We start from the raw sequence: 17,346 nt of genomic DNA on the forward strand, positions 1-17,346 counted from the left end.
AGTAATCCTACAAATACCAGCATGTAAACGTAACCTCCGACTTCTACAGCAGTAATTTACTGCCTTTATTATCAGGGGCATTGCCTTATGTTGTGGCATGGGCGTCAAAGATTTCACTCACTCCACCCATGTAGTGGATTTATTTTCACACATGTTGGATGAGGTGTCTTTAATTTCTCCCCACCCGGCCATTGTTTATTCTGCTGTTAAGGATGAATATAAGCAGAAATGGGGTAGAAAGAAAAGCACCCCTTCTCTTTGGACCCTCAGCTCAAACTATACAATCTTCAGTACAGTATATCTCATAGTCTATATCTTTTACACCAAGCCCTGTGGAGCGCACTGGTAATTATATAACCAATTGTTTAACGCTACTTTTATATGATACTTTATGATATTGAGATATGATCAAAATTCCCAATCTCACCAGAACAGAACACATCCCACATGAGTTCATCCATTACTCCGTTAAGTCTTTATGATAATCGTGCACTGTATTTCAAATACAGTGAAAGTTACTTCGGCTTGTTTTATTTTAATTAGCCAGTCAGTAATAGGTGTTTTTTTTTTTTTTTTATTTATGTCAAACCCTCTTACAAAGAGAGACCTTGATGAGATAACTATAAATATAAACCAGATCTTTTTTAACCACCTGCACAGCTCAGTGACTTAAGGGCCTTGGTGAATACAGAGTTTCCAAAATCTATTCCATCTTCAGTTCAAAAAGTGGCATGGATGATGAATTCTCCATCCAGACATTTAAGCATAGAGGGAATGAAATGGGAGTGCTATTACACTCTATCCAGTGTGATTTAAAAAACACTAGTCACGGACATAAACTCTTGCCAAGGCACCACGACAAGAGAGCCACTTGAGCAGACAGCTTGGAATATGGAATTGTAATTAAAAATAGACAAACATTCATGCATGCTGTTCTTCCCTCACTCATACACACTGATTCATTCATATACATCAATCAGCCGAATATGTTGTGTATCATGGGCAATGTCTCTTTAGAATCACAGGAATAGATTGAGATTGAACTTCAACTTCTACCAAGTGTTCCATAAGATGTGCATAAACAACGTTATGGTGCTAAAGCGACATCGGAGGAAGATTTAGGATTGGATGAAAATGTGCATCTGATGTTAAAGGTTTAGTGTTAATCCTGTCCCTTTTACCTTTTTCTCCACAGAATTCATGACTCTTCAATTTCCATTCAGGGGGCCCCTGCTGGATGTGGGATTTGTTTTCCAGCCGTACATGGTGTGATCACTCTCACTAAAAGATTTGCCTAGACATGTCTTCATAAGCAGTTTATGCTTAACTGGATAAATATTTTGATCGAGACTCAGTTACTATTATGATAGAAACAAGTGCTTTGGTAGTAGAGAAAGGGTTGACAGGTTGATGGACAGCCCATCTTGCTTTCCTTCAACAGACAAATACCAAATACCAAATAGTCAGATGATTTTGTTAAGGAAAGTAACTTGTAAATAGCTAGGGACTGTCATTACAGTGTGACTGTAAGTATTTTTTATTATGTCTATATTCACTAATACACATTAGTCACAATTCCTATTCCTGGTAGACAACATCCGAAAGCTGCTGCAGTGTCTAGCATGGACTCTCACAAGTGGGAAATAAATTCTTCAAACTGAGGAAAAAAATAAAGTACCTTGTAAACTAATGTCCTTAAATGATTCAAATCATTATAAAAATTTTAATATCACACAAGTTTAAGACTACATGAGTAACCGCACGAGCAGTTTTTAAAAGAAAAAAGCTCTCCGAACCTACCTGGCCTTATGTAAAAAAGTAATTACCCCCAAACTTTATTGAGCCACCCTTGGTGGCAACAACTGCAATCAAGCGTTTACGATACCTACAGTAGCACTGAGTCTTTCCCATCCCTGCCGAAGGATTTTGGCCCACTCTTCTTTAAGGAATTCAGTGACACTGGAGGGTTTTTCGGGTATGAACAGCCTGTTCATTTACTTCCACGATTATTGCCTAACCTTGTTTTTTTCCTAATCGGACAATGTACCATAGCAATGATTTGTACAGGCCCTCCTCTGTTGTGATTCATCCTCTTTTTGTGTCAGGCAGCAATAATACCGCAGATCTTTCACAGATGCTCTATCCTGGGGGCTCCAGATACCACTGGCTGACAATCAAATTCCTGGTTTCTAAAGGTGTGGAAATCCCAATCTGTGGTAAAGATGGCTAGCTGGGTGGTCAGCAGAAATGTAACATGGACATCAGACTTTTTTTTTTATTACCTTGGGGATGCAAGTAGAAGATTCTGGTATTTCAGCAGCTAGCAGAATCCCTGCGTCACTTGCGTATCAAAATTTGACTCTTGTTCCATCATAGTGGAGCTCTTTTCGATTGTGACAAAACATCTTAAATTCTAGCTTCTATATTGTTACTTTGTTACTATAACTACTTTGTTAAATGTTCACTGCCCCTAAGATCCAGTGGTTGTATACATCAGTGTGTTTTAAGTAACCCAGACCTAGATTAGATATTACTGTATGGTTATGCATGAGCCCTAATAATAGCTTCTTTGTCTGCATTACATGTATCACAGTTTTATGTAATATATGAAAAAAATATTTTTAAATAACTATGTCTATCAATCTGTACATTCGTCTTTCAATATACAGTTATATATACAGTATACAATATAATTATTTTTAAATAACTATGTTTATATTTCCAATACAGTTCTAAAATTTTTAGGATCTATTCCAATGTGCCCTGAAGCTGTTTTTGCGGCTCATGGTGCCTCTGTGGGTTTCTCTGGGGTTCTAAAATATGTAGGGTATCCTAAATACATTTAATTGCCTGTTGTATATGATTGAGTTCATGGTTGTATGTGGTTGTGCCTTGCAATGGGTTGGCACCTCACACAGATTGTACCCTGCCTTGTGCCCCAAGTTCCCTGGGATAGTCTCCAGCCCCCCATCAGACCTACACAGGATAAGTGGTATAGACAGTGCAGAATGGTGCAATGGAAAATTGCTTTGCTACTTCTAATAAATCCTCTGCACACTTTACCATTAGGCACTTAGAACTCAGACTTTACTGCAGATTGAAAAAAGAGCGCATACTAGTAAATATGAAAAAATGACTTGCCATGAGTTTTGTTCAAATCTGCAGGGATGGGTTAGGTTTCAAAGGCTATGTAGGTCTATACTACTGCATGCCCTAAACAAGATTTTAATTTGGGACCTCCTGATTAGAATGATCATTTTATAGGACTGCTGTAACTCATGTTGCATGACTTTCTTTTGTATTCTGGGTGATGGCAACTCCAATATCTTTGCTTTATTTCCTTTAAGTCATTTAGTTACTGTACAGTTTTAGAGGTATTCTTAGGATCACTGTCCAGCTTGAAGTTCCAGTGACCAGTTTTTATAGATAATCCCTTTTCCTCTTAATGCCATCTATTTCTTTATGTGCCTCAGTCCCTTTTCAGAAAAACACCCCATAACTTGATGTTTCCACCCCCATGCTTCACAGTTGGGATGGTGTTGGCTGGGAAAGGCTGGTGGTCTGCTTTTTATGCCAGTCCTAGAACAAGGGCTTCTTCTCTTACACAACCTTTCCTGAGATCTTGACTAAATTGCTGTGATTTTCCATGGTATGATGGGCAAGAAATGTACTGTTTCTATCAGTAAGCCCTTTGACACCGCCACTTAACTCCGAAGCATCACTCAGAAGCATTTATGTCACTGCATCATCTTTTATACAATTAAAAGAGACTTCAACTTGGTGTATGTAAACTATTGTGAATTAAAGGTGAAATAAATCTGCCTTCTCAACTTTTCAAATGTGAACAAAGCCCTAACTGACATGCAAAAAGAAATATACTGTAACATGAAATATAGGAAGAAAAAACTGCGATTGGATTCCTTTAGCATAAATTTATGTAAAAATATTAATGTCAGCTGTACAGTTCTGTGTAACATTTTAATGAACTTTAATTAATTAATGCAATATGCTCTGGACATAAATCCTTTTTTTTTGCTTACTTACAAGTAACATCACATTTCTATGTTTTATCAATAAGGTTTACTGTATACCTTATTATACAGTACACACTGGCTCACAATTTTCTGGAGAAAATTGAATAAAAATGCTGTGGCCCACACCAAGACACAATCTTGAGATTGTAATTCACTGTAACATTCATGCTTCCACCTATTCATCTAACTCCCTTATAATTTTCATTCTATGATAGAAAGCTTAGTTTGGTAATCTTACTCCATCACTTGTATCTGCATTAAATACAAAAAAGGAATTTATTTACTTATTTTCTATACCACTGAATTCAGTACAGGAGCCTATCCAAGGTGACTTAAGAATAAGAGTTGCTTTTTAATACTACAGAGAAAAATGCAAGCAAAAATTGTGGTCACAATTGTGACCGGTGGGATTAAATGGGCTAAGACTGGGTACGCCCATACAGACTCGAGGTGAAAATCGAACCCTTAACCCTGAAGGTGTGAGGCCGCAGTGCTCTCACTCTCTTTCTCCCTGCTACCATCTGCTCCATATATAATGTTTGGGTAAAAATGCTATGGTTTTGATATTTTGAATGATATATTTAATGCCATGCTTATTTAACGGGTGAAGGGTTTTATTTGTATCAGTAGATGTATAGCGACACCTATTGTTTGAAATGTGTAAAGCATAATTGATGGGTGAAAACATTTAAATTTATGGGTTCTTAATGCATATTTGATCAATATTCAACATATTGATAGTTTTGAAATCATATATTAAAATGTAATTTTAATGTTATTTATAACAAAATATTTATTAAAGAAATTACACATGGGTATTTAAAAATAATATGAGGTTTTTTTTGTAACTTTGTAATTACAGTTATCTTATTCTTAAGATATACATTTGAATGTAACTTGGATATAATAATCACGACTTATAGGATTATATATAAATAAAAAAGTTCTCAAGCACCATTACTCTTTCAAGTTTCTTTGCACAATTAATATAATATAATATTAATTTGCCACACATAAAATTTGCACATCAAGGTTGAACTGCAATTAACTTCATTTCACTCATTAGTTCACCTTTTAAAAACTTGTGATTTATATGCTTTATTTATATTATTTATGTGTCTTGTAGATTTTTGTCCTTTGCATTGCATTAGCAACTTTGCATTAGTAAGTATCTCTACATGTGAGATATAAAGTGTGTATTCACATCTACAACCTGTCTTTGTGTTACTGTCTCTAATGCTGCTGGATATCTGGAGTTTACTTCAGGATCAATAAAGTATCTTTAGTAAAGTATCTTTATAGTAATCTATTGTATATCTGACTGTATATCATACAGTAATTCATATGACCAGATATGTTTAGCTGAACGTTTACAGTCAAACGCTGTTTTAAACTCTTTATCCCATCTTGGCCCTAATACTCAGTAGTAAATTTAAAGCTTAGCTCTATTCACTTGTCACAGTCTCGATCAGCAGAGCGCAGAACTGCTTCCGGTCAGGCTGAGCAGTCGATCCCGGAGAAGATGATATTCTCTGTATTGATTTGACTATGGCTCTGTCGAGAGGACTGAGATGCTGTCAGAGAATATTTTCTTGGATACCGGTTGTCATTATCTCAGCCGTGGTCCTGTGGTCTTATTACGCTTACGTATTTGAGCTTTGTTTCTGTAAGTATCGTTGTTTTTGTGCTGCTTCTAGTTTAGCGAGCTAACCTCGGCTAGCCTGATATGACTGTAGCTTTGTTGACATTTACAGTAAGGAAGTGGTGTCTGACCTCGATCGAGTGATTCGCCTGACCTAAATCAGTAAAGTTAAAAAACAATGCAAATTCTGTTTAGATTATATTTAAGGTATGTTTATGACATGTCATGCTGAGTAACAGTGGAATTGGGATATAAACAAACAATATCTCATTCTTCTACACTATATGGACATAAGTATTTAGCCAAACATGCAATGGCACTGTATCCCAATACAGTACATACACTTTAATATGGAGTTGGTCCTTCTTTTAGAGCTAAAACAGCTTCCACCCTTTTTGGAAGGCTGTCCACAAGATTTTGGAGTGTTTCTTCATTTCATTCTGTAGAGCATTTATGTTACAGATGTTGTATGAGAAGTCCTGGCAAGAACAAGAATCTCCGTTCCAGTTTATCCCAAAGATGGTCAGTGGGGTTTAGATCAGGGGTCGGTGTCAAGTTCTTCCACACAGAATTCATCAAAACATGGCTTTATAGTCCTTTCTTTGTGCATTCATGTTGGAATAGAAAAGGGCCTTCCCAAAACTGTTGCCACAAAGTTGGAAGGATAGCATTGTCCAAGATGTCTTGGTATACTGAAGCATTTGAATTGACCTTTACTGGGAATAAGGGGCCTGAATTAAGTAATTAACAGGTTTGGCCAACTACTTTTGTCCATACAGTGTATTTCTCCATCAAATACTGTTTAGTTTATTATTTAGCAAAGCTCGTGTTAATTAATTTTGGGTGATTATTTGTGTTGCAGTTACTCTCCAGAATTCATTGGAAAAGGGTGAGTCCAAGTAGTCAAGCTCTTCCGCTTGATTCTTTCAGTCCATGTCCCATTTTGTGTTTGAGTTATACCTGAGTCAAGACATTCTCACAGTTTTTGTTGGTCTTTCGGCTGCTCCTGTTGAGAGGGACCAGGCGATATGCAGAACAACTTGGCACTAGATTTATTGATGTCTACTTTTGTCGTAATAACAGAATGTGAACTGTGTTCCTCTGCAGCTGCTTACCTTTTGGTCTTCCACGTATGCTTTGTGATGTTCTGTTGGACCTACTGGAAGGCCATCTTCACTCCGGCCGCCTCGCCGGACAAGAAGGTTAGTGTCATAGATGCGCTTGTTTTTTTTTTTATTTGATTCACCTGATACAGTGTGCTTCCAGTGTTTAGTGTTCATGTACTTTTATCTATTTATTTTTTTCTGCCACCAGTTCCACCTCTCCTACAGGGATAAAGAGCGGTATGAGATGGAGGAGAGGCCGGATGTTCAGAAGCAGATTTTGATTGACATAGCTAACAAGCTCCCCATCTTCACACGAGCTCAGTCAGGAGGTAGACATCCTTATACAGTATAAACTTTTGTCAAAGCTTTGAAGAGTTAAAAATCTGTGCAGAAAAATGTGCATGTTAGTTTTAATCATACATTTATACTTTTCATCAAAAATATTGCATAAGATGTCTTGTTTTTTGACTAACTTTTGCATAACATCGCTGTATAACTGTGTGTTTCTATTAGTTATAGCAGTCTATACTATACTCTCTGCTGGCTTGTTTGGTGTTTAAAAAGGCATTAAATACGTTCACAACTTTTTCAGACGCTGACTGATTTCCTTTCATTTGTGTGTTTAGCTATCAGGTTCTGCGATTACTGTCAACTATTAAAGCCAGACCGCTGTCACCACTGTTCAGTCTGTGAAACGTAAGTTTCCCTTTCTGTCTTGCAACATTTGATCTTAATGACTAGAAAGATAATCACCGTAATCGAGACTTCTGTAATAATTAGAAGGTGTTTGTCAGACACACACTCAGATTTACCAGAGCTGATATCTTGATTCTGTTCTGTTTACATTCACAGCATTTTATTTTTCTTGTTGTAGATGTGTCCTAAAAATGGATCATCACTGTCCATGGTAAGTTAAAGAAAAGAGAAATACATTTAGGGTTTTATACATGTAAATAACCCCAGTTGGGAAAATAAGTACACTCATGTACTGTAGTACCAATAACTTGATGAAAATGTGTTGATACTGTAGGAGTTTATCAGGTTTTCACATTATTTTGGTGAATTTTTAACCTGCTGTGCCTTAGAACATTGCAACATTTCTTTGATGATTGAGGGCATTTATATATGCACAGCTCCCTTAGGTTCCCAACACACCATCTCAGAGCCCAATTCTTTACCCCTCCACCACCGCCCTGGACAGCTGATAAGGAGTGTTTGTGGTGATATGCTGTGTTTAATTTTTGAGCTGTACAGTGACCAAAAATCTCCACCTTGGTATTATCACTCCTAAAAAGATTGTTTCAGAACTTTTGTGGTTTGTTTAGATGCAGTTTTACAAATCTAATAATGCTTGATATCTTAATGACCTTTTCATAAAGGCCATACTTGTTACATCATGAACATAAACATTTACTGTGTTTACATATGGTTACATGATGTAGCTCTTGGGCATTCCTTTAGATCTCTAAGCATTCAACAGTCTGACCTTGCGCTAAATTGGCTGAGATGTCCACACTTGGAAAGGTAGGCTTGAAGGCTTTCCATTTGTAAAGAGTCCTTCCTACTATAGGATGGTGAATTTCAAATTGTTGAGATGGCCTTATAACCACTCCCATGGTATGCAGCAACAGTTGCTTCTCTAAGGTCATGGCTGATGATCAAACCACCAAAGTTCTGCTTTTCCAGGAGTAGTCACATGTCTTGACAATTCACTAACCTTGTTCATTTAAGTAAGTACAAATGTGACGTCTTGTAAATTTTTGCAAGAAAGACCCTGTGTGGTTTTTTTTTTTTTTTTTTTTGGTAAGAAAAGTTGGTGAAGTTGGTGATACAATTGCTATATAGGTACTGATTTTTAAAACCAGAAAAAAATTGAAGTATGGTCTTACCTTCTTTTTCATATGAAAGGTGCTCTGATCGATTAGCTGCCAGCTGAAATCAGCCATTTTTACACATTGGTTGTCTCTCAACTGGCTGATCATAAAAACCGATACAGTTGTGATGATGCAAAATACATGAGTCGACAGCCACATCAACATGGTTTTGCCAGGAATATGGGAATATTACCAAGTCTTTAAAAGAATTGAAATATGCAAAGTTGTTTTCTAAAGCAAAACCACTTGGGGGAACATCTGGCAAAAACTTTAAATACAACAAACATTTTTTCGCCGGTTAAGATCAACACAGGATGAATAATTTTAGTCTGGAATGTTATCTGCAAAGCTAGGAGCTAATTCTTGTAAATTGTTCCCACTCAACCACCTACAACAGAAACGCTCGAAACGCTTTAAGGGCAGAGTTTCGATTTGTTCTTTATTGACGCAGCGTTGTTCAATGTGCTGCAAATTATAACGAATGAGTATAGCAGGACATTCGCATTTTAGATAAGCATTTTGGCATTTGTGAGAGCCGCTTGATGCTAGTTGTGGAATTCACAATTTTGTTCTTAGTCGCATGAAATAATAATGTTACATATGTTGCCTTCCAATAAAAAAAGTTTTAAATTTACAATACTTTCTCAGATTTTTAAGAAATTAAGGAGTGCCGCAAGACTTTTGCAATGTAGTCTATTGTATAAGAAAAAATGGGAGGCTGCTTAGGTGACGACTGTTTATAGCTGATATTACTTAAGTCATAACAGGAACTAACTTGCTTTGCTGATGTATCACAGTATTAAATATACTATAACATATTAACTATTGTTCTTTAACAAATGAGAAATTTGTTACCTTTGGCAGAATGCTAGCACTGAATAATACACTTATATAACTGGGATGTGCTGTTATTGGAAATAATCAGTTTTTTTGTGGTAGCATAAATTCGGTTTGTCTTGGGTTGTATCACACCACCCCAGTGTTTATTATTTTTCTAAACTGCATACACCATTGGTTTTATTTAACTTATGCTATGAATGCAACGAAGTTTAGATTTGAAATGCTACGTATTATTTTAATACCTTACATTCTTTAAGGAAACCAAATACATTTTCAACTTAAATAAATAGGCCATGTCTGATTTTGTTCTTCACTCAGGGTAAACAACTGTGTCGGATTCTCAAACTACAAGTTCTTCCTCCTCTTCCTGTCTTACTCCATGCTCTACTGTGTTTTCATTGCATCAACTGTGTTCCAGTATTTCTTCAAGTTCTGGGTGGTGAGTGTCATTATAACGTGACTTCTGCAACAAACTAACCTTTGTCTCCACACGTTTACTTGTTGGCCAAGTCAAATATGAAATGTGACACTGTTTAGTTCCCAAATCTGATCAATCAGAAACTGTTGCCTAGATTAGCGGCTCTGACAGTAATTCCTGTTCAATTCAAGTCAAAGGGTTTTATTAACAGGCTTGTTGTAGTTATTAAAGCATGCTTTGGAACATTTGTAATTGTTCATATGGTCCAATGTTTATTTAGCACTTTTTTTAAAAGAAGGCTTATGTAACTTTACACTGTAACATATACTGTAGGGCTTTATCACCATAAAGAAATCCCTTGATACGTCTGAGAGAAAAAAGAGAAGTGGAAAAGGCATTTATACTTTTTATAGCTGTTTTGGTAGTTACAGGAACTAAAGTCTTGGCTCACTATTTTTTTTTTTTCGCCTCAAATGCAACTCCAGACTGATTGTTCTTTAATTAATAAAAACAAGGTAATAATTGACAAGCTCCTGCACTGAGATGTATCCCACTATGCCAGGATTGATTGTTTTCTGGTAACTGTGTGCATGTTTTCTCTTTGCATATCATTCGTCGTGAAGAAATACTTGAACCCCCCCCCCCCTTTTTCTCAGTTAAAAGATTGAATTTTACATTCCCTGTGTGTTTTTTAGGGTGAGCTTCCAAACGGCCATGCTAAGTTCCATGTCCTTTTCCTTTTGTTTGTGGCCGTCATGTTCTTTGTGAGCCTCATGTTCCTCTTCGGCTACCATTGCTGGTTGGTGGCTAAGAACAGATCCACACTGGGTATGATCTTTTGTTTACTTATAGAAATGCTATATGCTGAAAGCACTACTGGCATTCAAAAACTTGTCTTCAGGTCTAACACTGCTTATTTGACCAATATACAGTAGTTAATTTATAGAAACTACTGTATAATCATTCGTTTTTGCAAATACAATTTTGTGTTAGAATACCCTAAACAATTATTGTTGATGATGATAATAATAATAATAATAATATACAGTGGAACCTCGGATTCCGAGCATAATTCGTTTCGGAAGTGGGCTCGTATTCCAAAACATATAGGAAATAATAGAAACTTAAATTATTCGTTCTACAGCCCAAGAAATTAATACCTAAAAATAATTAATACAAAATATTAAGTATTAAGTTCACACACACCGGACTGCATTACCCACAATGCATCTCCCGCACTGGACTACACTTCCGTAAACAGTGGTCATAAATCAACGTTTTACCCTCGCTACACTGTTTTATCTGAAAATGAGCAATAAACATCGCTAATGACACTTGTGTGAGCTCAGACTAACAGAATCACTGCTGTAAAGTAAAACACACAAACAAATGAACCAGCACCTTACCACTGAAAAGATTTGCGACAGAGCAGTATTTCTTCAGAGAGCAGAGTGTGTCTCTCGCCTGTGTGTGTGTTTGTGAATAGGGGTTTCACACACACACACACATACACACACACACCGCGATGAGGAAGAAAATAGATTTTTAACCTCTGTATTGAGAATCTCTTTTGCTTTACTTGCATGTACACACACGCTTCCGAACACAAAATAAAATATGTTTTACACACACACAGGGTCACAGTGTTATAGTAAACAGTACACGCGTGCACGGATATTGATTATACCAGTAAGAGACGAGCACTAAGACCCAGCAGGGGAGACGATTCCACAGCCTAGAGAGTGAAAAAACGTTGTCTTAGTTGTGATGCTCGCGGTCAAAACAAGAAGCGCATACGTGAAACATAATACTCGGTGCTCATAAACCAAGACAATGCTCGTTTTTCAAGTCAAAATGTATTAAAAATCTTTGCTTGTCTTGCGGAACACTCGTAAACCGTGTTACTCGTAATCCGAGGTTCCATTGTATATATATTTTCTTTTAAAGGATTAAAAGTTATTTTAACGTATTCAAATGAATGACTTACTGACTAAGAGGCTGAATGACTGACTGACAGACTGTATAACCTACTTGCTGACTGCTTGTATACTTTATTACATTCTGGCACAAAGCAAGGTCCATGAACACACGGTTTGGAACTTTGTGCACCAGACCTCCTTGCTTGACATCAGTGCCTCACCTTACTCATGCCTTTGACTCTAGTTGAGACTTTCCAGGACATTGGAGGCTATTATAACATAAAAGGTGTTACTAAATCTGGAATTGAATGTTCAACCAGTACATAATGTTTTTCAGAGGCTTTCTCGGCTCCTGTATTTCAAAACGGTCCTGACAAAAACGGCTTTAATGTCGGTTTCCGCAAAAACCTTCTGCAGGTCTTTGGGGAAGACAAGAAGCTCTGGTTTTTCCCAGTCTTCACCAGGTTAGTAAACTGCAGTACCTCATTTTGTATTTTACGCATGCAATGGTATTTAAATTGATGATGTATTTATTGTACCCTAGCATTTAGATTACTGTGTGTAAAAGTAATCAGTGTTCTTTGTGGTCTTTAGCCTAGGTGATGGCCACTATTTCCCTCTGCGGACACTGAGCGAATGTCGAAACCCCTTACTGGCCAATGAGAGGAGGTGGTGCGAAGATGGATCAGATGAGGAGAGCACAGGTAAGATGATATTGGAGGTAAAAGAACAACCTCTGCTTCATTCCAGCTAATTTAAGAGGCAGTGTGATTTGTTTAATTAGAATACCAAACTTTTTGTCTCTTCTAAATTTGATTAAAAAGGATTAATAACCCAATAGGGGTTTGCGCTTGACTAAGATAGCTGTTTTTTTTAATAAAAAATGTGCTAAAAGTTGATAGAGATAAATATGTTGTGTGAGATTGATTTTGCTCCTCTGTCTTTGCAAAATAATAGGTGATAAAATCACAATTACTTGCATTTTGTTTTTGTAGACGTTTTCTCTATCATCTTGAATGTGCATACTTTTTGCATGGTTTGATTGTGATCATTTCTTTATTGTATTTGACTGAGTTGTTGTAGTTCTGAAAGGTGAATATTAAATTCAAGCTAGGACTTTTATGTTCATTACTCTAACGACAACAACAACTGAGCATGCATGCTGATATTTTGTTGAACTGCCTTTGCCGTTGATTATGGTGCACATTCACCATGGCATTGTTTCATCAATCTTATGCAGTCCTATAACATTTGTTTTTGTCCAGAGTTGCATTAATGCATTCCGCCTGCCTCCGAGTGGCGCAGTGGTAAAGTGCTCGCCCTATCATCCGGGAATCGCTGGTTCGATCCCCGGGTGATGCTGTTACCTCTCACAGCCGGAGGTCTAGAGAGAGCTGATTGGCCGAGCTCTCTCAGAGGGAAGGGGTTAGAGGTACTTTGTGCGTGACATCAGTGCCTCACCTTACACCTCACCTCCCACATTAATCACGGCTCTACAGCCAATCAGGGGCGTCTGTGAGCTCCGCCCCTAACGGTGCATGAGCAAGCAGTTCGAAAAGATGCGGTCAGCTGGCTTCACGCGGTTCGGAGGAAACACGTGATGGTTTTCGGCCCTCCTGGCTGAATGGTAGTAGTAGCCCTAATGTGGCTACTAGTGACGGGGAGGAATTGGCCACGACTAAATTAGGGAGAAAATCCAAAAAATAAAAAATAAAGGAATGCGTTCCGCCTAAAAGCTCGTATTGGTGACAGTAGATTCGACCCACTCCATAAAGTGTTCTCCAGCACATCAAGAAGACTTTTAATGTTGGCAAAAGCATGTGTACATATAGTTTCTTTTTCATTTTATTAGCACATAACATTTTTCTTTTTCATTTTATTTCATTTTTCTTTTTCATTTTATTAGCACATAACATTTCTGAGCGTAGACCTGACCACCTGAAACAACCCCAGATCATGACACTGCCTCCAGAGGCTGGGACACTGGGCCCTATGCATGATGGCGCTTCATGCTCTTCCAATTTTACTCTGATCTGCACTTCCCTCAAACATAGTCTTTTCTAGTGCCAAACAAACACTCTTACTTTTACTATTAAAAATAGATGTTATTTTTTAAGATGCAATTGTTCAATTACTGTTTGGGATTTTTGATCAAACTCGTTTAAGATTTTTATCGACCACATTTGCTCTGCGAAGCTGACGGTTTATTACTATTCTTGTAGGTTTTAATAAAGCATTGGACAGTCCTTTCAGCCATCTCCTGACTTGTGTTCTGTGCTTGAGGAAAACATTATTTGTGATGCTCTAGCTGTAACAGCTGTATATTATCATTGTCTAGTTTTTGTTGGGCAAAAATAGGAAAGACTAGGTTTGAGTTCTCATTACTAATCTCTTTATTTACAGATGGGGAAGTAGGGAACGACTCCTCAGTCAGACTGAATATTGAATAGTATTTGGTTGAGCTACACTTCTTGGTAAGTGTAGATTCTTGTGTTGTTTATTTAATACTAGATGTATAAAATATATTCGCTTACTTGTGTTTTGCTTTATATTACCAGAGCAGCACTTTTAGCTGCTTCAGGCCTGCACTGTACAAGCAACTAAACACCAAATCTTGCATAAAAAGACAGCATTCCAGCCATCGGAAGATTCCAGAAAAGCATCTCCGCAGAGAGTAAAATTGTTGGAGGAAGTGGCTTTGTCCTGTTTTTTTTTTCTTTGTTTCTTTTTGTTTTACCTGGTATGTTCTGGATTGTCATCATCGTGAGCGCCTCCATTCTCTTAAAGACTCTCTAAGGACAATCAAAGAATGTTTCTAGGGGCTTGGATTTGCTTTGTCCCCCGTGTGTAAGATAACAAAGAGTTTAATGATCTTGGATCTCATATTCTTTTATATTTCAGCTTACGGATTCTCCCAAAAGTGTTGGCGGCGTTATCGGTGGCAGCTGGCATCAGTGCACTGACAAATAGCTGGAGGAAAGAACATATTTGACATTATTTTTTCCCTGTGGTCACTTTATCCAAGTTTTACTAATTGTCCTGCAAGTGTGATGTCTCTTCAGGCCTTAAATATTCATCAAAGACTAAAAAATCACTGTGGTTCAGTGAATAGTACTTTTTATTTAAATATTTAAACTGTTCTTTTTTATGATGTATTATAAATGTGTTTTTTCCATTATGTGTATTTCTTTAAACGCAACTTAATGCAGCCAATGTATGGTGCGTAAACATGGTGTGAAACAAATTAGAAGCACTGTTCCGACTCCAGATATTTTGCTTCAATTAAAATAGGATTCTACCTGATATGGCTTATGAGACTTATCAGGGGAATCAATGAATCTGCCGGGAGCAGAAAAAAGTGCAGCACTGCAGACGAATGCAGAACTAGTTACAAATGTGTGGTTGCTGCAGTTGACTTGTGCTTCTCGTCATTCCTTTGAATAAACCCAAATAATTTTGTACTGTATTCTAAAGTCATGAGTGCCACTGTAACTTAGGTAACTCTGACTATGTCTGAGTATATCAGTTTCCAGTCATTGTCTTAATATTATGGAAATGTGTATTATTTTCACACACTCCATGTCATAATGGTTACCCGTATTGATGTCATATGATCCTTTCTTAGAAGTCATTATTTTGATGTAATGTTCCTTGTAACCTTCCTCTTTTTGAAACCTTAATTTATCCTTATGAACATATAGGCCAGAAGTCTGGACTCACAGGCAGTTCAACCTGTATCATTTAGTTTTTTCATATCTGCACAATTTGATTGCGATTTGAACTGTAACTATAAAACTATTAAAATATTTATGTAGGTTAACACCAAATAATGGCACAAATGATCTCATTAAGAGGATGTTTGCCAATATTTGTCCATCACCATTAATTGTGCAGCTCAATTTCAGACCCAAAATTGAATAGAACCAGACCTAATACCAGGTTCATCAGTAATTAGTAGTATATCAGAATTAGAACATGTTGCACTCAAGTGTGAAATCTAAGAGAGTGACATTTAGAGCATTTCCAGGTTTTTCATGAGGTGTTAAAGGGTTCTTATCCCAGGTCCAGTCATTTTAAATATCCTTGCTTATCTTTGCTTGATGCAGCCCAATAATTTGACCTTTCTAAAACAGTGTCTTTTTGACCATGTTTTGTTTATGGAGCCAGACTTTTGCGCCACTCTGTTAATGGTGTAATGTTATGATGCATTATATGTGTAACAAATGCATTAGAACATTTGAGTCACTGCATTAACACACACAAAAAAAAAGATTTCAGATCATTTTCATTCGGGGACAATGAATAAATGTGCCGTTTGAACCAAACCTTCTGTGGCATTCCTGAAGATGGCGGACAATTTGAAGGTTTTGATATGAAGTAAGGCAAGGGTTCTGTTTAAAATAAATTCCACACACCCCTTAATAACGTTTTTGAAAATAATACATCTTTATTTATGAAGTTTCCATGCTTTGAGATATATAAAGGTTTGGATTAAACCCATATTTGAAGTTCCTGGTAATAACTATATGAAAAGGGGTAGCTTATGCCCTTACTGTAAAAACACAACATATATTTAAAAAAGATAAAAAAATCACAGACCCCTGGGCTAGAATTCCACTACAGATGAAAAAATGAAGTTCTTCTCAATGGTCACCTTTATCCTAGTTCTATCCTGGTGCGAGTGGTCTCTTCCACAACCATCCATATGGCACGAGGGCTCATTAAATAGTTAGATCATTATTTTCTCACTTATTCTCTATACCGCTTATCTTGTGTACAGGGTCACGGGAAGCCTAGCACTATCCCAGGGGACTTGGGGCACAAGGCGGGGTACACTTTGGACAGGCACACAAGGACACAATATGGTCAAGTGGAAACACCAATAAGCACAGGCAGAACAAACACACAGACCTGAAGCAGGAATCGAGGCAGCTCATCAAGGCAGAGACTAGATATAAAAGTAAAAAAAAAAAAGGATTTTTTTATTTTTATTTTACTTGTCTCTTAGGGCTGATTATTAAACTGATCATGGATGAAAGACAAAGATGAAAATGTTTAAAAATACCCAGACAGTGAGACGTACGAATGTATCTAAGAGGGACAAAATAGAAAATAAACAGCTACTGTAGTTAAGGTGGCATGGTGGAGCACTGTCGCTTTGCACCTACAGGTTCTGTCCCGGCTCGGGTTTGTGTGCATGGAGTTCGCATGTTACACCCGTGCTTGATGGGTTCCCTCTGGGTACTCTGGTTTCCTCCTACACTCCAAAGACATGCAAGATAAAGCTAATTGGCGTTTCCAAATGACCCATAATGTGTGAATGAGCGTGTATGTGTGTATGCGCCCTGTGATGGATTGGCATCCCCTGTCCAGGGTATACCAACAATCTGAAGAAATTCAAGAACAGATGAGAAACAAAGTAACTGACATGTATCAGTTTGGAAAGGGTCACAAAGCCATTTCTAAGGCTTTAGGGCTCCAGCAAACCATAGTGAGAGCCCCTATCCACAAAT

General features: G+C 37.3%; 2 protein-coding genes across 3 annotated transcripts in view; one reads left to right on the forward strand and one right to left on the reverse strand.

The window, feature by feature from the left end:
- The first annotated feature begins 5,537 nt into the window (after positions 1-5,537).
- On the forward strand, positions 5,538-16,158 carry zdhhc15b (zinc finger DHHC-type palmitoyltransferase 15b). 2 transcript variants are annotated; one of them, XM_053505871.1, is made up of 12 exons: positions 5,538-5,700; positions 6,539-6,565; positions 6,784-6,878; positions 6,991-7,111; positions 7,409-7,478; positions 7,657-7,689; positions 9,815-9,935; positions 10,610-10,742; positions 12,171-12,297; positions 12,428-12,537; positions 14,237-14,307; positions 14,397-16,158. In XM_053505871.1, exons 1-11 carry the CDS (start codon positions 5,583-5,585, stop codon positions 14,281-14,283), a joined length of 1,002 nt encoding a protein of 333 aa, XP_053361846.1. In that variant the 5' UTR covers positions 5,538-5,582; the 3' UTR covers positions 14,284-14,307; positions 14,397-16,158. The 2 variants fall into 2 exon arrangements, with proteins under 2 accessions (XP_053361846.1, XP_053361844.1); XM_053505869.1 differs by having other exon boundaries at positions 5,539-5,700; positions 14,392-16,158.
- LOC128531749 (uracil phosphoribosyltransferase homolog) overlaps positions 7,044-17,346 on the reverse strand; it is a 30,186-nt gene continuing 19,883 nt past the window's right edge. The window contains exon 8 of the transcript XR_008361217.1: positions 7,044-7,165. The gene's annotated coding sequence lies outside the window, so the exon portion shown is untranslated. The remainder of the gene's footprint in view (positions 7,166-17,346) is intronic.

Source organism: Clarias gariepinus, chromosome 10 (genome assembly GCF_024256425.1).
Source record: "Clarias gariepinus isolate MV-2021 ecotype Netherlands chromosome 10, CGAR_prim_01v2, whole genome shotgun sequence".
Classification (NCBI taxonomy): domain Eukaryota; kingdom Metazoa; phylum Chordata; class Actinopteri; order Siluriformes; family Clariidae; genus Clarias; species Clarias gariepinus.